The sequence below is a fragment of the Chinchilla lanigera genome, unplaced genomic scaffold (assembly GCF_000276665.1).
Source record: "Chinchilla lanigera isolate Chin_1 unplaced genomic scaffold, ChiLan1.0 scaffold00052, whole genome shotgun sequence".
NCBI classification, from domain to species: Eukaryota; Metazoa; Chordata; class Mammalia; order Rodentia; family Chinchillidae; genus Chinchilla; species Chinchilla lanigera.
In genome coordinates, this window is record NW_004955453.1 from 14,376,665 (window position 1) to 14,397,565 (window position 20,901).

The 20,901-nt window shown below is 50.1% G+C and overlaps 2 protein-coding genes and 1 long non-coding RNA gene across 13 annotated transcripts in view; 2 read left to right on the plus strand and 1 right to left on the minus strand.

The window, feature by feature from the left end:
* Nucleotides 1-5,872, plus strand: Ihh (indian hedgehog; the record flags this gene model as incomplete). The annotated part of the gene is given in 3 exon segments (XM_005395596.2): nt 1-478; nt 2,472-2,733; nt 4,425-5,872. Coding segments are annotated over 3 exon segments (1,233 nt in total). The 3' UTR covers nt 5,084-5,872.
* Nucleotides 5,873-6,833: 961 nt separating this feature from the next.
* Nucleotides 6,834-18,055, minus strand: LOC102024423. Of its 4 annotated transcripts, none has more exons than XR_001236145.1 (4): nt 17,967-18,055; nt 14,541-14,643; nt 9,354-9,510; nt 6,834-7,565 (listed from the first exon to the last, which is right to left on the minus strand). It is a non-coding gene; the product is annotated as an uncharacterized LOC102024423 (long non-coding RNA). The 4 variants fall into 4 exon arrangements; XR_262734.2 differs by having other exon boundaries at nt 17,461-18,055; XR_001236146.1 differs by lacking the exon at nt 14,541-14,643.
* Nucleotides 18,056-18,188: 133 nt separating this feature from the next.
* Ccdc108 (coiled-coil domain containing 108) overlaps nt 18,189-20,901 on the plus strand; it is a 36,922-nt gene continuing 34,209 nt past the window's right edge. For 5 of the 8 annotated variants that reach the window (XM_005395597.2, XM_013519777.1, XM_013519779.1 and 2 more), the window contains exons 1-2: nt 18,190-18,420; nt 19,266-19,311. The gene's annotated coding sequence lies outside the window, so the exon portion shown is untranslated. Of the gene's footprint in view, nt 18,421-19,265; nt 19,312-20,901 lie in introns of all 8 variants that reach the window. The other 3 variants (XM_013519782.1, XM_013519786.1, XM_013519781.1) reach the window with 2 other exon arrangements.

A 20,901-nucleotide genomic window follows, 5' to 3' on the forward strand; every position in this document is an offset into this window, starting at 1 on the left:
CACCTGAGTCCCGCCGGCCTTGAGCCGCGCCGCGCCGCCCATGGCGCCCCCGCCTGGAGCCCCCAGGAGCCACCCCGACGCCTGAGTCCCCGCAGTGCTCCCGCCGACCCGCCCACCCATCAGCCCACCAGGCGCCCTCGCCCGTCGTTCTCTCGGGCTCCCGGCCATGACTCCCGCCCGGCTCCGGCCCCGACTGCGGTTCTACCTACTCCTGCTGCTGCTACTGGTGCCCGCGGCGCGGGGCTGCGGGCCGGGCCGGGTGGTGGGCGGCCGCCGGCGGCCGCCGCGCAAACTCGTGCCGCTCGCCTACAAGCAGTTCAGCCCCAACGTGCCCGAGAAGACCCTTGGCGCCAGCGGGCGCTATGAAGGCAAGATCGCGCGCAGCTCCGAGCGCTTCAAGGAGCTCACCCCCAACTACAACCCCGACATCATCTTCAAGGACGAGGAGAACACGGGTGCCGACCGCCTCATGACCCAGGTGAGCGCGATCCACTCTCCCAGCGCGCCGCCGCCAAAGCAAGGCCACCTGCCCCCTGGCACCTTTGCTCGACTGGCACGCCCCCTGGCACCTGCCCCTCTCACCAAGCTGCCTTCTGCCCAACACGGGCCGGCTAGGGCTCCGGGCGGGCACGTCGGCATCCCTGAGCCCGAGTCTGGAGTCTGTGAGAAGAGCTTTCCACTGCCAAGGCCCACAGCCCGGCAGGCAGCGTGGCGGTGCCCCTCTGCCCGGGAGCGCTGGTAGCTCGCGCCAGCCGCGGTACCCAGAGATACCTCAACCCTACTGCTGCCTGCGCCTCTGGGGCCCACGCAGTCCCTCCCGGCCTAATTTTCCTCTCGGCGGCGCCCTTTTCATTTTGAAGCCATTTGGCACCCTCCAGGAGAAGCTCCCGGCGCGAGGGGCCCCACGGACTTTCCCCGCGCGCCCTTGGTTCACTGCAGCTCCTCCTGGAGCTGTGTCCTGACTGGGTCTGGGGTTAAGGAACAGCGGGGAAGAGTTGAGCAGAGAAGCGGAGGTGGGAAAGGGAACCACCGGGCGAGCACACGTGCCTGTAGCGGCTGGCTGCGGTTAAAGGGCGGGGTGCCGGGTCTTCGGGCTCTGGGATCGAACTTGGGAGATGGTCCCTGGGCTTGGTGGAGGGGACAGGCAGAGTTGGAAGAGAGCGACAGGGATGCCGGGGGAGGCCGAAGGCAGAACTATAATCTCTTAGTGTGTAGAGAGCCCGGGCACAAACGTCCTCCTCTCCTGCCGCGCGCGCAAGGAGAGAGACCTACGCTCCCTTTCTCTAGGGTGTCCCGGCTCTTTCCCCGCTAGCAGGCAGCTATCTTTAGGAAGAGCAGCTAAACCACGGCATTCAGCATGCGCCCTGGCGCCGAGGCCGTTCTGCCGCTGTCGGGGCGAAGGTTGGCTGGTGGCCGGGCCGGGCCGGGCGCCGAGGAATGCAGATAAGGATCCGGGCCACAGGCTGGGCAATCATTGACAGCGAGCGCCCAGGCTCTGCACCCCAGGGAGGGGGTAGTAGGGGACAGAGGGGCGGGGAACTGCGATCTCCGGGCGGACACCGGTTGGGGGCTAGAATCTGGGCATCAAGGACCTGGAAGGAGCACGTGGAGCTCCCTCTCTGGGCAGGGAGCGCCCTCAAGCCCGGCTGTGCACCGGGAGGACCAGTTCAGCCTTAGGTTCTCAGCTCCCGGGAGGCCGGGTCCAAGGGTCTGTGGGGCCCAGACTCCGTGGGGTGGGGGTAGAGACACGAGCTGCCTGCACTGGGCGGGGCCTGATGCCTGGGACACAAGGACTGCTGTAAGGCCCCCTCCTGGGTTCCTGCGCCCACTTCCCTCAGCTGCATGGTCCCATGGGCTCTGAGGATCCCCGCACGTGTTGAGGCAGTAACTACAGACTCCTCTGGCCAGGCTGGGATTCCCCTCCAATAACACTCTGCCTGTGCTGCGGTGGCATTCGGCACCTGCCGCGCCTCCAGGGCCGGTCGTCCCCGAGCCTCAGGCCTGAGGCTGCGGTGACACCTACTGGGGACCGAGAGCCTTGCATGCCTAGCAGGCCAGCCGCAGGCAGCCAGCTGCGCTAACTCCCTCCTCCATCTCTGCCGCTGCCCGCCCTTGGGCCTTGGCCAGTCACAGGCACCCGGAGCTGGAATAGTTTAGCCCTATCTGTGGAAGGACCAACCCTGAGCAGGGAAGGTAGAACGCAGGAGGGAAAGGGAGCTGCGCCTACCAGAGGGTGTGCGTCTCCGCGCCCCCTCCAGTTCCTGGTACTACCTTGCGGCCCAGTTCGCTGGGGCGACTGGATGCTAGAATCGGGGGGAACACTTTCAGGACCTCTGTTCCTAAGGGAAAAGGACAAAGACCTTCCTTGGTTTTCCGACTGGAATGGGTGCGGTGGGAGAGTCTGCGGCCGGTCGACCCCACGCTGGAATCGGCTCCTCCCGCTAACGCCGCCGCGCACGTTCCTCCCTCAGCGCTGCAAGGACCGCCTGAACTCGCTGGCCATCTCCGTCATGAATCAGTGGCCCGGCGTGAAGCTGCGGGTGACCGAAGGCTGGGATGAGGACGGCCACCACTCGGAGGAGTCCTTGCACTATGAGGGCCGCGCCGTGGACATCACCACCTCAGACCGCGACCGCAATAAGTACGGACTGCTGGCGCGCTTGGCAGTGGAGGCCGGCTTCGACTGGGTGTATTATGAGTCCAAGGCTCACGTGCATTGCTCCGTCAAGTCCGGTGAGCCGCTGCCGGGGGGCTGGGCCCGGGGCCGGGGCCGCAGGGAGTGGGCAGTCAGTACAGTGCCCGCCTGGGCCACGAAGGAGAAGATGGCTGCTGCTAGGGGATGGAGGCGGGGATCCCGGGGAAGAGGACGACGTCGGCGGCGCTCCCCGCAGCTGCTCACAACTTCCTGTGCCTCCCACACGTGGTAGTGTCACGATATGATTCCAGCCTAGGGAGACAGGGTCTGGCCCAGGGCCGCTTCGTATTGACCTGGGGGTCCACAGTCCAGAACCTGCCACAGGACGTGCAAGACAGACCGAGCTGGACAGGCACCACGTTCCCACCCAGCTGATGCACAACATGGCTCTGGTGGGACCAGGGGCCTGCGTGTGCTCAGATACCATTATGCCTAACCAGGAGCCCAGAGGTTCACAACCATTACCCAGCTGCAGGTCAGGCCTTCCAAGGGGCGCAGGCTCCCCACCCTTTCCCCCAGAGCTCTGAAGCTGGACATTTGGGGGCAGAGCTAGCCTTGAGAGCCAAAATAAAGTGGACTCAATAAAGTGGATTTTCCCAGATTGCCCGCCTTGTTGATCAGAATTGACAAGCATGGGAGCCTCACCCCTTTCCTAAGGTTGCCCCAGGTCCTTGTTGCCCACACTGAACCCAGTCACAGGTGCTCCCCGTGGTTCCTTTGTGGGTCCCCTCCAACCCCACCTGGCCACAGGCTTAGCCCTCGACACTGGTCCCATGTAAAAGTTGCACTCATGACCCAGCACATGAGACCAGGCCTGCCTTTTTGTTATCCTGATTTTGCCTGGGCTTACTGTGGTGGGCTTACTGTGGTCGTCCCATACCAACCCCCAGCCACAGCCTGAACCTGCTGCTTCACACGTCCTCCACCAACAGCGCTTTGGAGTCATAACTACCCTTCACCTGCAGACACTGGCCCAGCTCCCCGAGTGGCCTCTTTCGTTCATCACTCCTGGCCCAAATACTGTCCTCTCCCACCTGCTGCTGCCCTTGTGTTCTGTCCCTACACCAGAACTGAGGACATGAACCAAAGATGGTGATTTTGTCCTTGCTCTTGAGGTATCCCTGACCATTCACTCTGAGGCTGTCAAGGAGCCTGTGTTTGCCCACTAAGCTGGCCTTCCTCTCCCTTCCATAGATTCTAAGGGCCAGCTCTGTCACAGAGCTTGCTGTATCAGTCTGGGGGGTGTGGTGTGCATTTTTTAAAAAGGAATATCTGAGCAAGGGGTGAGCAATAACAGGACATTTAGACCCCAGAGGAGCTAAATGATTTCCCTTTCTGTGAGGCTGCAGTTTTCCTAGGGTCCAGCCACAGCTGACCAATGCCTGGCTCAGCTGTCCTCTGACCACCATGGAGGTCTGTCCTCTGGCTTCGCAGAAGCAGATGTGAAAAGATGGGGGCATCACATGGGCTTCAAGAGGGCCTCTCTCTCTCACCCACTGGGTCCTGGAGCCCCAGTGAGTGTCAAGTTGTTGGGTTGAGAGGGCAGAAGATCATATTGTGGGTGGGTTTAAACCTACATGGGAAATGGAGAGCAGGGGTGGATATGGTGATGGGGTGTCTTAGGGAGCAAGAGGAGTTCTGGCTGGGCTAGGGTGGCCAGGGGCGGGGTGCTGTGCCTGGAAATTCTTGCTCCCCAGTAGTAATCCCTTCCTGTCCCTTCTTCCCACAGAGCACTCCGCTGCAGCCAAGACGGGTGGCTGCTTCCCTGCTGGAGCCCAAGTGCGCCTAGAAAGTGGGGCCCGCGTGGCCCTCTCAGCTGTGAGGCCGGGAGATCGGGTGCTGGCTATGGGGGAGGATGGGAACCCCACCTTCAGCGATGTGCTCATTTTCCTGGACCGTGAGCCAGACAGGCTGAGGGTTTTTCAGGTGATTGAGACCCTGGACCCCCCACGCCGCCTGGCACTTACTCCCACCCACCTGCTCTTCACTGCTGACAATCACACAGAACCACCAGCCCACTTCCGGGCCACATTTGCAAGCCACGTGCAACCTGGCCAGTATGTGCTGGTGGCAGGGGTTCCAGGCCTGCAGCCTGCCCGAGTGGCAGCTGTGTCCACGCACATAGCCCTCGGGGCCTATGCTCCACTCACAAGGCATGGGACACTGGTAGTGGAGGATGTGGTAGCTTCCTGCTTTGCAGCCGTGGCTGACCATCACCTGGCTCAGATGGCCTTCTGGCCCCTGCGACTATTTCCCAGCTTGGTGTGGGGCAGCTGGACCCTGGGAGAGGGTATACACTGGTACCCTCAGCTGCTCTACCGCCTGGGGCGTCTCTTGCTAGAAGAAAGCAGTTTCCACCCACTGGGCATGTCTGGGGCAGGGAGCTGAGAGGACAGGATCACAATCCTCCTGAAACTGCCATGCTGGATCCAAAGGCCTTCCCAGCAGAAGTGCTGTGGCTCTAGAAGAGACTTGAGCTAGGCGCATTGGGCCCCACCATCTCCTCCACAGTGGTGACACCATGGAGACTTGATTGGATGTTGCCAACGTCCCTGTTTCCATCTTGGTATAGTGACCTGGCAGAAGGTAGGGTATCCTTCTATCCTAGAGACCTTGAGACCCAGCCATCACTACAGTTTTCACACGCTCCCTCCCACCGTGAAGAGGGCCCATATCATCTGTCTTTGGACTGCTTACTACAGTCTTTCTTGGGGCCTGGGTTTCTGACTTCACTGTTGGTAACAGACCACAGTAGCAAAAGATTCTGCCCATAGGTGGGCTTGCACCTCAGTTGATGCTGCTAGATTCCCTGGGAGCCAGCAGGCAGCTGGCTGGACTCATTACTGCCAGGAATTGAGAAGGCCGCAGGGCTGGAGCAGCCAGCCTGGCCATCCCTAGGCATGTTCTTCCCCCTGGCCACACTCCTGCAGACACATCCCAAGACTGTTGCTATCAGCAGGCAGAGTTGTGTGTTCTGGCCAATGTGACCATAGCACCTGGGCCAGGGGAGGAGAGGCTGGATATCCTTGCCACTCCTGCCCAGGATAAGCTCCATTTTCTGCTGAACCATGACCCCCACCCCCTCCTCCGGTCAGTCTCCCCCACCTTATTTATTGTCACAGAGGGGGAAGCCCATGGGAGAATTTTGGGGATGTTTTGGTTTTTTCTTCCTTTTGTAATAAAAATTATTTAAGTTGTTAGAGCCACGGAGTCCAGGATACTACATGGGCTGATACACAAATAGTTTGGAGGAAGGCGCAGAGGCTTGCTTTCCTCCTCAGTGCCTTCCTCCAAGGATAAACCTCCAGTGTTCCCACTGTCTTCAGGCCCATTCTCACTCAGCAGTTCTGCAAAATCCTAGCAGAAAGCTGTGCTCTACACTGGGAGGGGCTTTGCACACAGATCCCAAACTTCACCGTAAACATGGTTGGACCAGAGTGAGACCTGAGGTAGCTAATCCATGTTTCCTTCACATACCAAGAACCATGTCAGTGTGCCTTAGTCAAGATGGTTTTCCTGCTTACTCCAGTTCTTGGGGCCTGCCTTTTTGACTCTTCCCTGTTGGTAATGCAATGTGGTATGGAAAGATTCTGGAGAATTCACATTTATCTTGTGGCACATTCTGACTTCTTGGATAAGCCAGGGATCCCTAACAGGGTGGGGAGTTGTAAAACCTCAGAATTACCTGGGCAGCTTGCTTAAAGGTGATTCCTGACTTCATTTCTAGGATATTGCTTTAATAGATCCAGTGTGAGACCCAGAAACTTATTTTAGAAACACCCAAGCATGGCAGGTTGTGTGTGAACTATACTTTAAGAAACATTGCTTAGTCTAGAGAAGACCCAATTTACTGCCAACACAGGATATCACCCTTCACTTTCTCTAAGTCCATCAATCCCAGGCGTATTTTCCTGTACCAGTATGGATCATCTAAGATCCTAGATGAAGCCAGTTAAAATAAGCCAGGGTGACCATGGACTACTGTGGAAGTTGGCCACGGCTACCAAGCGAGTTACCCCTACCCTGCCTGCCATGGGAAGCCAGTTGTTAAAACATGCCATTGCTCAGGCTCGATCCCTTTACAGTGTTGTGATGGAAGTGATGGGGATGAATCTTCAGACTTTACCTGTCCTTTAATTCCACACCTCCAGAGAAAACCACATTGCCTAGGGTTTGTGCCATCTGGGGAAATAGGTCCTCACCACTCCAATGCTAACTGCTACTACTTAATGAAAACTAGTTATTGCTAGGCATCATTCTAAATCTTCATGCTTAGTAGCCCTTGTAACTCTTATGACAACCTCATGGAGCATGCACTTAAATGTTACCATTTCCCACATAGGAACATACCCAAGATTATACAGCAAGTGACACTGAGGCAGGACTGGAATCCTTCCAGTTGGATCTGTAGTTTACCACAAAGTTGATTCTCAGTGAGGTCCTCTCTGGAAAGTCACACTCAGCATTCCACTCTTGGAAATCTGCTTTGTCAGCACATCTAGAGGGGCTCCATCTCTCTACAGCAGAATCTCACTGACCAGGCCAAAACGTCCGTGAACTCTTTTGTTGGGAGAAATGAGGTGAAGGTCAAGATGTTCTTGTCTGTCGTTTGCACATTCTCTCCCTGTAGACATTCAGCCTGGGAGATCAGATTGTCATTGACAGTTGGCAAGCATGGCTGCATGGAGTGGATGACTCTCCAGGTCATGAAAGAAGTAGAGAGAGATAGAGATTGAGAGAGAGAGATTGAGTGAGAGACAGAGACAGAGACAGAGACAGAGACTGATCCCTATGGAATGCAACATACACAAGGCCATTTGGTGTCCCCAGATCTTTCATCTCCTCAGGGAACACATTCAGATAGTCAAGGCTGCAAAGATTCAGCAAAAAATAAAACAAAACAAAAACTTTTATTAAAAACTGAATTTAGACCCTCAAAAGATCAACCTTATGAAAAAATAAAGGAGGCTGGGGCTGTAGCTCAGTGGTAGAGCACTTGCCTAGCATGTGTGAAGCCCTAGGTTTGATCCCTGACACTGAGATGGGAGGGAGCAAAAAGAAAAAGGAAAAGACCCTGGTGGAGTGGAGCCCTACAGATTTCCCTGGGATCCTGCCCCCCATCTGAGGAGACAGGGACAGGGACATGTGGAGAGACAGCCAGAAAACCATCCTTCACAGCTGCAATGTGATGACCCCATTCCCCCCCACCCACTGAATGATGTGACACCAAGGAGTTTCCCTACAGCCCCAGGTGCAGGCAGCTGCCGACCCAAAGGGCTAGCTCAGCCCCAGAGCTGCTGCAGCCACCACTGTTCATGGGATGCCCCTCTGTTGGGCCCATGTGTCTGCATGGAGGAAGAGGCATGCATGGCTGCCCTCCATGAACTCAGGTAGGGCAGGAGAAGGGTGGGAGACAGGATGTCCATCCACATCATTGCTAAGTGCTGTGAGTGACACCCTCATGGGGGTGGTAAGGAGTGCTAGGAAGTGGCTAGAAGCTAGAAAGCCTTCTTGAAGGTGAGGATGCCACAGCTGGGGCAAAAAAAGTTTGCCTGGTAGGTAGGAAAAGGAGGGGGCATAGTGGTACACACCTGTAATCCCAGCATTCTGGGAAGCGGAGGCAAGAAGATTGCAAATTCAAGCCCAGCCTGAGAAACTTAGCAACTCAGGGACACCCTGTCTCATAATAAAAGATTTTTTAAAAGGAGGGGTTGGGTGTTGGGGATGTAGCTCAGTGGGAGGGTCCTGGGTTCAATCTACCAAAAGAAAGGGAGGTGGGCTGGGGATGTGGCTCAGTGAGAGTGCTTGCTTAGCATATGTGAGGCCCTACATTGAGTCCAGTACTGAAAACACATACATAAATAAATAAACGGACCCAGGCTAAGGTTTGGAGGCCTGAGTGAATGAGCACTGCAAAGCCATGAGCAGGCATGTGGCTTGGTGAAAACTGCGATGGAAAGGTGGCAGGACTAGGTTGACACAGCTTGTATTCCACAAATGTGGCCTCAATGCTGAGTGCCTAGGACAGTGATGGCGAACCTTTTAGACATCTAGTGCCCAAACTGCAATCCAAAGCCCACTTATTTATCACAAAGTGCCAACACTGCTATTACACCTGCATACTGAGGTTTTTGTTTAGAAAAAAACAAGTGTTATCTGGTGCTCCACTGCTCAGGTGGCTTGGCTCCCACATGTGCCAGCCATAGTTTTGCCACCACTGGCCTGGGAGCCCTCGGAGGGTTTGAAGAGAGGGAGGCTCATGACCTGATAGTTTCTGGTTTTTTTTGTTTGTTTGTTTTTTCTTTGTTTTTGTTTTTCTCCGGTACCGGGAACGAACCCACGACCTTGTGCTTGCCAGGCAGGCGCTTTTGCCGCTGAGCTAAATCCCCAGCCCGACCTGATAGTTTCTGAAAGCTTCGCTGGCTACAGTATGGAGGCCAGACCAGAGAAGGAGATATGGAAGTAGGACCCCACTAACTGGGAGAGAAGAAGGTGACCTGGACTGAGGAGGTGGCCATGGGCCCAGAAACAAGGTGGCAGATTTTAAGATATTTAGGCAACAGGACAGCCAGGATTTGAAAGTTGGCTGAGCAGTAGGGGTAAGAAAAGGTCCAAGTCAACTTTGGGGTTTCTAAGCAGCGAGACCCAGATCTCTTACCCTCAGCAGCCTTGACCTCAGTTCTTCTTTAGCCTTAGTGCTTGCACCTGCAAGCGTGCTGTCCAGGGCTTTTCTGTATAGATAACCAGCCTCAGCCAGGGATATAGCTCAGCAGCACAGCGCCTGCCTGGCAAGCATGAGGTCTTAAGTTCAATTCCTGGTACAAAAAAAAAAAAATGGTGCTTAGGTAACCAGTCTCCTTGTTGCCAAAGGCTGTTCTGCCTGTGTTCAAGGGATCTTCCAGGCTCCTGCTTTCTCTGCCTGCCTTCCTCCAACCCCTTCTTCACCCATTTAGTACTGCTAAAACAGAATATTGTGGACTGCATGGTTTATAAAGAAAAGACATTTATTGTATTTCTCACAGTTCTGGAGACTGGGGTATCCAATACTGAGGTATGGGCATCTAGAGAGGGACTTTGTGCTGTGTCATCCCACAGAGGGAGAATGGCAAGAGAGTTTGAGAGAGCAAAAGGAAAGTGGAAACTCATCCCTCCATCAGGACCCCCACTCTGTGATAACCAAGCCACTCCCACCATTTTGGCGTGAATCCACTCCCAAGGGCAGAGCCTTCATGACCCAATCACCTCTTATAGATGCCCCTCTAAACACTGCTCCACTCAAGAGCAAGTTTCCAGCACGTAGCTTTGGGGGCCGTATTCAAACCATCACACCCTCCCAACATCTCGGAAGTACATGGGAAAGAAATGCAGAGTAGCCCCTTGATAGCCCCATCCTGCAATGTGACGGCCGGGGCCAAAGTCCACAGGTCCTGGGTGAGACTTGGAGGTAGTGAAGCCTGGAGAGTTGGTGTGCAGGAGGCTAAGTGGAAGAACTTCCCAGCTGGCAGGGGACCCTGCAGGCTATGTTCCCCCAAGTTGTCCTTGCAGTCTCCTCTCTCTGGCTCAGAAAGTCCCAGTCACTACACCCTTTTCTGACAGGTGCCTTAGGGCGCCACCTGCAGGAGGGCTTCTGACAGAGAGTAGCCCAGTGTTCAGCTGAACCCAAATCAATAGTCTTTTACGCCACAGACCTGCTGCTAGCACTTGGGGTCCTTGTGAGGTAACTGGAAATAGGTGCCCTTCATTGAAAAACTTTGGGCTGTATCTTCAGGGGTGTGAGTAACTTGGGGAACAGAAACGAGTGGATTACTAGGAGCACATGTGCAGATGGAATGTTCAGAGCATGTTTGACAGCTGGATCCAACATAGTTGGGGCTAGATGTGTCAGAAGGGGAAACTAAATCACCCAGGTGCTGGGGAGGAGGACAGCTGTGCCCTGCCGCAGAGGTGGGGCTGGGGTCCTCCTTGGAAGAGGGAACACAGTCCCTGCTCCAACCTTGGAGGGTGCCCCTGGCTGTGGAAACTTTCCTAGTTGCCGCAACTCTCTCACCCCCTCACCCCGTGCCCTCTGACCCCTGGGTGGCTGCACCTCCTGGGGCTCAGCCCCACATGCCACACCCACACCTGGTTCTCAAAGCCTCTTTGTTCCCCAGGCTGAGTTTAGCCAGCCCAGATCTGATAAGGCCAAGCAGGGTAGATAGCAGCCCCACCCTGCACGCAGCCCTGCCCTCAGCCGCTCCTGCTGGCTTCGCACGCATGCACTGCCTCAGCTAGGCACAGGCCAGGGGCCCTTCCTGAGCAGGTGGGGATGGGTTTGATCCTCTCTGCTGCTCATTTATGACCTCTCTCATCCCCCAGGGAAGCAAGATAGAAGAATTATTATCCCATTTCAGGGATGAGTAAATCAAACTCCGGAGGAAAACAACTTGCCCATGCTCACTCTTTCCGACTTGTGGAACATCTAGTGTGGGCCAAGTGCCCTGGATGTGTGCTATTTACATCATCCTTTTTAGTCTTAAGAAGTCTGGCAGGTGAGGTTGTTCCTAATTTTACTTTGCACATGGAGAAATTGAGATCCAGAAATGTGAAGTCATTTTCCTAAAATCTTACATTAGTAGAAACCAGACCAGAGTCTAGGTTTCCTGCAGCAGCAAACCTAGGGAGGTAGGAACTGATGAGTTCTCATCCTAGGGGAATTGGAGGAAGGCGCTCAGTCTAAGGACCTCACAGCACTGGGAATGGCCAGACCCTGTTAGAGAAGGTGGCCCTGGAGGAATAATGTCCCAGGAAACCCCGGATAGAGTGTGAGACAGTTAAAATATATCCACAGATTCTTTGGCAGTGTCTGCCTTGAATCTGGTCAGGGCCTGTAGCCAGCTTTTGTCTGGTTCTACCCTGAGACTGCATCCAGCTTATAGATAGGTATTCTGGTCCATGGCCTAGTGGAGCTTCCAGCCAACAGGTAGCACCCACAGTCAGCCACAGAAGTGCACCCTTTGCACACTCAGCCCAGTCAAGCCTTCAGATGGCCAGCATCAGGTTGCAGCTATGTGAGGCACCCTGAAGCTAGAACTGGCTGACCAAGGCCTGACCTCCTGACTCACAAGACCCTAAGAAAAATGAAATGGTTGTATGGAAAGTTGGCTCTTTGGAGTAATTTCTCACACAGCACAAATAACCAGACAGAGAGCAAAAAGAAAAATCATCTCCTGAGGCTTCCCAAAAGGCTACAAAGGCTTTTTAGAAACAGAGCAGCTGTGAAGCTGGAGAAGATGTGATGTGCTGTCATCATCTGAAGGGGCAGTATGAGAAGACACTGAAGTAGAATACAGTACATTCAGGGCAGATGGAGATGAAAGCAAAGAGAGGGTTTCACAAATGCATCTGTCCACATTCAATACATGAGAGAAAATGTGTGTGCTCTTCTGGTAGGATGTCTGATGACAGCAAACTCTTGAGCAGAAGTGAAGAGCCTCGAGGTGGTTCTGGGAAGGAGGAAGCTTATAGATGTTCGTAGGAGCGAGTTATACCTAAGAGGCAGGAAGAAACGTTATTAGAGATTTAAGAAACCCATATGGAAATGGTGAAGAAAGTGCTTAAAGGTTAGGCCAGACCTGGGAAAGGGGTTGGCCATTCCTGAGAGCAGTTGCTGGACACATTTTTCCAGAGTGCTCCTGCAGGGAGAAAATGCAGGGCCTTGGTGAGAAGTTCTATGCGATGAACCAGAAAGCTCTTTTTGCCCTAATGAATCCAGATGTTTCTGCATCTAGCTTCTCCACAAATTTCTGAATGCTGGATTTAGGAGATCTCAGAGCAACCACCAGTAGGTCAGTGATAGAGAATAAGCGTGGCTTGGGGGTGTGGTTGGGAGTACAAGGAAGGGGGAGGTTAGGGGACAAGTTTCTTGGTTTCTGCCTCTTACTCCTAAAGAAGCAAAAGATGGGCATGATCAAAATCTAACAAATAAAGGAAACAGCGACTTTATAATGGAGAATCCTGGCAGATACCACTTTACCTAATTGATCAAGGTTACAGTAATGCATGCTAACACCATGTGCCCTCTGCTGTGACATTCAGAAAACACCATATCACCTCTGTGTTACAAACTTTACTTTAATCACAAGAAACCATGAGGCAAATGCATGAGAAAACGTTTTACAAAACAGCGGACAGTATCTTTCAAGAGAATCAAGGTCATGAATGACAAAGAAAGACTTAAGAAATGCTCCAGAGTGGAGGAGACCAAAGAGGTACAACAGCTAAATGCCAGGTGAGATCCTGGATGAGACACTAAAGGAGACACAAACTTGTGAAAGTTTAAATCCTATACTTCTGTCAGTTTAGTGCGTTAAGGTTAATTTCTTAACTTTGGTAAGCAAACATTCTATGATCATTGTAAGATGCTAATCCAAGGGGAAGCTGGGAGAAGTATTTATGAGAACTCTGTTTTTGTGACTCTTTTGTACATCTAAGAGTAACTTGAAAAGAATTTTTTTGTTGTTTTTTGAGGTTGGCCTTAAACTTAGATTGTAGTTCATGCTGGCTTGGAATTTGTGGCAATTCCCATACCTTAGCCCTCCAAGTGCTGGGGATCCACCATTCCTGGCTCTCAAAAATTTTTTAATGTTAAAAAAAAAACTAGTGAAGCCAGGCATGGTGGCACATGCCTGTATAATCCCAGCACTTGGGAGGCAGAGGCAGGAGGATTGTTGTGAGTTTGAGGCCAGCCTGGACTACACAATGAGACCCTGTCTAAAAAAATAAAAACTCTAGAGATGAAAGAATCTCATGGGCCAGTCAAATGTGGGCTCCCTGACCATACCTGAGTCCAAGCAGTGGTCGTTATGATACCTTTACTCAGCACCTGGTCAGAAATGGATTGAAAAAGTGTTGGAGGAATTAAATAGGACCGAACATCACAGGATAATCGTGTTTTTCATTTACTCAGAACTTATAATGAGCTAGGCACTATGCTAAGTTCCTTAAATTTTTATCTACTTAAACTCACAACCTTTGAGGGAGCTATTTTTCCTGAGTCTTACAGTAGTGAAAGAGCAGGGTCATACAACTGATAGGGGGTGGAATTGGAACTGAAATCCAGTTTGATGACTCCAGGGTTCTTTCTCAACTACTCCACTGTGCTGCCTTCCCAGGGATGCCCTCATTCAGTTTACACTGCAGGTTTGATTGAGGGAAGAGAAATAGAAACCAGAAAGGAGGAGGAAGGGGACAGAATGGGGCCGGAGCTGTCCATGGTGCTGGCGCCTTTCCACACAGGCGCAGAGGAGGAAGGTGGTAGACGGTAGAGGTGAGTACAGCAGGAAAAGCTACCACAGAGACAGAGCCCTGCTCAGACAGGAAGGAAATGAGCAGTTAGATGTGGTGACAGATCTTCCACTGATGAAGAGCAATCAAGAGTCACAGACTTCAAGTTTGAGAGATTTCATATTGAAATGAATAACTGTGCCAGTACCTAATGATGTAGGGATTTGTCCACACACCTGATTTGTAACTAGTGTACAATAGCTATATTGGCTGTTAATAGCTGGGAAAAGATACAAGTTGGGATCAATTGGCAAACAGTTATTGAGCTCCTCCACTGCCATTGTTGCTTTCCCAGGCCTGTCTCTGTACCCCAGAATTTCTCATGATCCAAGAACTACAGAGTTAAGGCCTCACACAGTGAAGACTTCCAGCTCAGTGTTCTGGCTCTAAGACTAGCTGGTGTCCATTTTCATAGGTCAGTACTGTCTCAGCTAGTAAGTAGTTTGAATACTATCCCCTTTAGTTTCCATGTTACAGATAAGGAAAGTGAGATTTGGGGAGGCTGACAATCTGCCTGGCATACCTTTGAAAAGCTGGAACCAGGATTTGAACTTGAGTCTGCTGAGATCAACCTTCATCTCCTTTTCCCTCCATTCCCCTGCTATTAATCTGTGTGTTTTCCTACCCTGTGGCAGGGACAATGAATAGAGAGATAAAGTTATCTAGGGAGCCCAGGGATGCACTAAAGAGAAGACTCTATGGTGTTTCCAGACAGGTTAGAATCATTTTCTCTGAAGCCAGTGCATGCCTGTAATCCCAGCACTCAGGAGGCTGGGGTAGGAGGATTGTCATGAGTTTGAGGCCAACCTGGGCTACATACGCCAGTTTAAGGCCAGCCTGGACTGCATAGTGAGACCTTGTGTCAAAAAAAATCATTTTCTTTGAATTTTATTGCTATAGACCAATCTACCCTCAAACCCCTGCCAGTTTTGTGTCCTGGCATTCCTTTCAGGCTGAAAGTACCACCAATCTCTTGACACCTTTGTACTCCAGCAGCTACAGAGGGCCCCTGGCCCTCCAATGTATGCTCCAAGTTCCAGGCCTGAGCTACGCCAATGGCCTTCTTAGCTGCAACCTTCTCTCATTCTCCACTCCAAGCTGGATTGGGAAGACTAACCCCCTCCATTTCTGAGGCCAAGAGCTTCAGTGGGAGCGCTCACCTCCTCACTTCTTTCCCCTAGTACCTCTTGGATATAGATCTGGTTCCACAATCAACAATCAAAATGCAACCAGGATCTCAGGGTGAAAGGAAGTGGGAGAAGATGCTACATGTTCTGGAGCTGGGTGACCTTGTCAACTGGACAGCAGAGCTCCACTGCAGCATCTCCTTTTATCTTACTCCACCTCAGAGCAGCAAGGTAGCCTCCTCCTTGGGGAAACAAAGGAGGTGTGGACAGGAAGAAAACCTTTCCTCTCTCCAAGTATGCTTGGAGAAGCCAAGAGCTGGCAGAAAGGGAAGATGCTCAGAGACCTGAGTGGCTTATTTATGGCAACCTCACATTTAAAGATTTAAAAAATGACCTTCTTCGGGGGGTGCGGTGTGTGTGTGTATGTGTGTGTGTCCTTACTGACTCAGTTTTACTTAATCTTCATATTGACTTTTGAAAACTACCCCTAAGAAATATATGGAAAAACTGAGGCTCAGAAAAATTATGTGATTTTTCCAAGGTCATACAGCCAGCAATAATCAGGGTTAGTCCCAGGTCCCCATGATTTCCCTGGCCAGGGTCTTCTCTATTACACAGAAGTCATGGGGCATGAGAAAGTATTTGAAAATAAAGCTCAGCAAAGATGTTTTACGTGTGCTGAAGCCCACATCACTGGGTATGCTTTGTCTTTCTTCTCCCCCAACCCCAGCTTCTAGACCAGGAGGTTCTGAGGATGTCCTCCACCCATCCTTCTTCCCTTCTCCCACATCTTGTTCCTCATCAATTTCGTGAATCAGCATTCATCTTTGTTCACAGACTTAAACATAACCTGGTCTTTTTTGAGTTCAAGGAAGACATGATTATGAGGACCCAGGACCTGTTATCTCCCACAGATTTTAGGCACCTAAAAAAGGGACTTACAATGCAAGTCCAATTTCTGCTTCCTCTTTCTCAGGCTCAGCCCCCAGCTATGCCTACCTCTGACCCTGACCCTGACCCTGACCCTGACCCTGACGCTAACCCATGTGTTTGGCTCCTTGGTCAAAGTGTAGAAGGCAGGGGCTACACTGGTAGTCCCCAGATAAATTGAGGTCACTACCTGCAGAGCTACTAGGAAGCAGTTAGAAACATGTGGAAGCAGAGAGAGACCACAAAGGCCAACAGGAGGAACCACCTCTTTTCATCACCCCAAGTCCAGAATCCATCAAGACGTGACAGGGGAGAACTCTGGAGGGAGACTCTGCCACTGTAAAGTGTAAGGGTGCAGTTCTCCTAGGATGAGGTTTCCTTCCCTGTCAGGGTCTTCTTACTGGGACTCTTGAGGTCCTCACCAAACCCTGCTTTCAGGCTCAGTGCTCCCTATTTCTTTCTGGTCTGCAAATGGAAAGGTCCCTTTCTACCCCTAAGATCCACCTGAGTCAGGCCGTCCACTTCACAAAGAACATGAGGAAATACAAGAAGGAAATCATTATAGAAACTATAAACAGCATAAAGCCATCATGTCCAAAGTACAGGTTTCAGATTCTGAGAATCCCATTAAAAGCAGTGAAACACTCATTGAATTCCACATTCCTTAATCTCAGGAAAATTCCAGACCTGACCATGCGGGTGTAACTCAACAGGACCCCTAGCCTGCCCTATTCCCTCTAGTCTTGCCTGCTTCTGACCGTGTGCTCTCCCAGGGCCAACTCAGGTCACTTGGTCATCTCAGTCTATCTTCCCCTTCCACAAATTTCCCAAGTGAGAATTTATTTTCTGGGGTTACCTTGACTCCCTAAGCTGTATCCCCATAACCACATACTCCCTCTTCACTCTGAGAGGAGACTGGATCATTGTTGGAAGCAGTGAAACATTTGTAATGAACTTTGAGATTTTCAGATTCACCTACTGTTATGGCTTGTGTCTAGAAGTCCCCTGCCAAAAAAAGCCTCATGCAGTTATAGGTGGGGCTTCTTCAGAGGTGGCTGGATCTAGGGTGTGTCATGCTGTGATTAAGGGTGTGTGATTACTAAATCAGTCCACTGATTGATTTGACACCACCCTACGCCTAGCAGCCTAGACAGAGTATAAAAAGGACAGAAAGAAGCTGGTAAGATCCCTTATTGCTTTGCTACTTTCTGCCCAACACGAATTGTTTCTCCTCTGTGATGCCTGTCTGCTGTGCCACCTTGTTTTTGAGCCAGCAGATTATGGACTGAAATCTCTACAAACTGTGAGCTAAATAAACCTTTCCCCTTTAGCTTTGAGTTTTGTGTATTTTGCCTCAGCAACAAGATAAGTAAATAAGACACCTACCTAACAGTCTTCACCAAATGAAATCTTTCTTGCCCCAGAGCACACACAGGCACATGAACAAATGGGCTTCGAAAACTCTTCTTTGTGTGTAAGAATTTCTTTCTACACTGACCTTAGGATCCCTTCAAAACAGTTAGTTTGTCTTGGTGCTGGGCCAGAAGAATGCTGAGAGATGGCACCAAGGACACCAGCAAGGAATCCATCCGCAAAGCAATATGCAAGTAAGAAATAACTAAAGGCTGCTTTCAAGTTAACAATTGCAATCACAGGAATGAGGCTCTGATCCTATGACAACACCGGGTGTGGGAGAGGACAGGAATGACTCCCACTCAGGTGTCAAATTCAACAAAATGCCTCCTATGAATTTGGTCGTCTGTTAAATTTATGATTGCTGGGACGTTCTGGTAATTAAGGGAACATACATAAATAATGCCATGTCAAGACTAGTAAAAAGCTCGACGACTAACATGGGAGGGAAGGTCAGAGAAACAAAACTGAGCGCTTACGGGGATTAAATTGAATGGTAGAGCCAAGAGTGTAGCTTCGAGGTGGGGCGTTTGCCTAAAATGAACGACCTAAGTTAATCTCCAACACCGCAAATAGAACTCAAGGGAAAAAAAAAAAAAAAGAACGTTAAAAAAAAAAGCGTCTTAGGCTGTGCATTCGCGCTTCTGGGGTTTGACTCCCTGGAGTTGCCGTCGTTGCCTTGGGATACCAGAAGACGCCACATCCTGCGCGTCCTGTATCTATGGAGATAACAACATGGCGGCGCTGTGAGTTCTGCACGTTGGTCAGACTCGCAGCAAGCGGCCAAGGAAGGTATTCGTCCTGGAAGATCGCCTCCTCTGGGTAGTCGTGGCCAGGGATCCCTTCCATCTTCTCACAGACCCCTGTGGGACTGCGACTTTGATATGGTCAATCAGACCGGAGATCCTGAAAACAAAGGAGGAGCAACTCTAAGTATATTTTGTTTCATTTTACCTGTTTCTTTCTCAACTCTACAGGACGACCCGCCACTTTTTCACTAATTATCTTGGGAATTTTTAAGGTCGGAAATTATATAAATAAAAGAATCTAATGATATATTTTTCCAAATCTTTGAGATTAGAAAATTGGATTAACTCCCCCCCCACACACACACACACACTTACCCGGTCTTTTTATCATGCTTGCAGAAATGGAAGTCTTTTGGAAGTGTGAAAGTTATGATTATTAATTATAGTAACATAGGTTTGTTTAATGCTTCTTCAAATCCCCTTTTTCATTCAAATTTCAAGCAAGTAAAATAGTAGGACAACCGTCATTTAATAGGAGAGGAGGCTGAGGCTCAGGGAGATGAAGAAACTTGCCTGTCAAGAGTCAGGAGAAAAACTCAAAACTCTCCTTTCTTTGCCATAGGGCTAGTATTGTCCCTCCCTAAGCCTGGGCCGAACCGCTAAGGCAAGGAAAGTCAGAGAATCAAAACTGAGCAGTATGGGATTAAACTTGGAGCCTACTACTCCATCATCTCACATCTCTTCTGTGCACTCTGTGAGAAAATTTCATGTGTTGAGTGGAGACTTTTTCAGAGCCCTAAGGTAGGGGCTTTCTGTAGAATCCCCTGAAGTCAAAAACATCAGTGAGTAGGGACAAGACCTCAAAGCCATTGGTGAAAGAAAACTTTTTCTTTCTTTGTTTCTTTCTTTTTTTAATTTTGATACCGGGAATCAAACTCAGGACCTTGCACTTGCCAGGAAAGCACTTGTGCCACTGAGTTATATCCCTGCCCAGGAGAAAGCTAATAGGGCTCTTCTCTTCCTCTCCAGCTTGTGTTTCTTGGATTCCATCTAAACATCCACTTTACAACTGAAGGTAAGAACTTTGCCTGTCGGGTCCTGTGTGACACACAGTGACACTCAGTAAATGATTTGTGAATAAAATGAGTGAGGGACTCTAAGATAAACCCCTCCAGAGGGTTTGAGGACCCGATAGGAACAACTGAGTCCACAGAATTTTTTGTTCTAGATGGGGAGAGAGAAAATGGGAGTGTTTTCAGGAAGTGTATAAATTCCTAAAGGTGATCATAAAATTGTTTATTAAATCTGAATACATTATAAGAAGGAGCAGAATCACAAATTTGAAAAGGGAGAATTTTAGGATTAAAAAATGGCAAGTCACATATAATCATAAACTATCATAGGGATTAAAGCACTTGTGAAGACTTTACAATGCTGTGTGGTCTGCAGATGTTGTAGAATTTGATACTATTTTTGAGATTTTTATTTGAAGAAGAAATGATACTGAGTAGTCTGAGTAGTACTGAGTAGTCTGAGTAGTACTGACTAGTCTAAAAAATATACGTAAGTTCAAAAAAGATTGTCCAGTGTGGTAGCCACTGGCGCAATGTAGCTACTGGGCATTTGAAATACAGACGGTTTCAATTGAGATGTTTTATAGGTATAAAATGCACACTAGATTTCGAAGATTTAGTACAAGAGAGAATGTAATATATCCCAATAATCTTATACCATTGCATATTAAAAGATAATACTTTGTATAATTGGTTAAATAAAATATACACTTATTTTCACATTTCTTTTTACTTTTTAAGTGGGACTAGGAGAAAATGTTAGATTTCATATGTGACTTGCATTATATTTGTGGAGGGCAGACTCATGTTTGGTGATTTCATGGACAGTGGCTCCATAGCAAGTTTTGAGTGTAAAGAGAAATCAGAACTATTTTGAGGTAGTCATGCCAGAGGTCTGAAAATCATTTCTATGTGTCCCTGAGCAGAACTGGCCAGACTGTCGGAGTATGGAAACTGCTATCCTCTTATATAAGCTATAAATTTACACTTGGGTAGGTGTGCTAAAGGAACAGAGGCCATTGTGCTTTTGATGGAATCACAGTCAGTGGTAGATACTTTGTGTGCTTTATATGTAAGTACTTTTAGAAAGGGTCGCTATGTAGTTCAGGCTGGCCTTAAACATGAAGTGATCTTCTTGCGTCAAGTCTTCCTGCTGCTGGGATTACAGATGTGTGTCTCCGTGCCTAGCTTTTGTGTCCCTTATAGCAAAGTCAAGCACCCTTTTGAACATTTAGCGAAAGCTTTGGATGCTGTTTCTGGAAAACAGCACTTGTATATATACATGGTATCTTGCATATACTTTGCATGCAACACACGCATATGTCTGTGTATAATTTTCAACTGCAGTCCATCCAGGGACCTGTCTGCTCAAGGTTTGTTTGTTTGCTTGTTTATTCATTCATTTTTGCAGTACTGAGGATTGAACCTAGAACCTTCACACTAAACTACATCCTCAGCCCTTTTTTTTAAATTTGAGATAGGGAGTTGCTAAGTCACTTAGTTGTCCAAGTGGGCTTGAACTTGAGGTCCTTCTACCTCAGCCTCTCAGAGGACTGAGATTGTAGGCATGTGCCACCACACCCATCTTCATT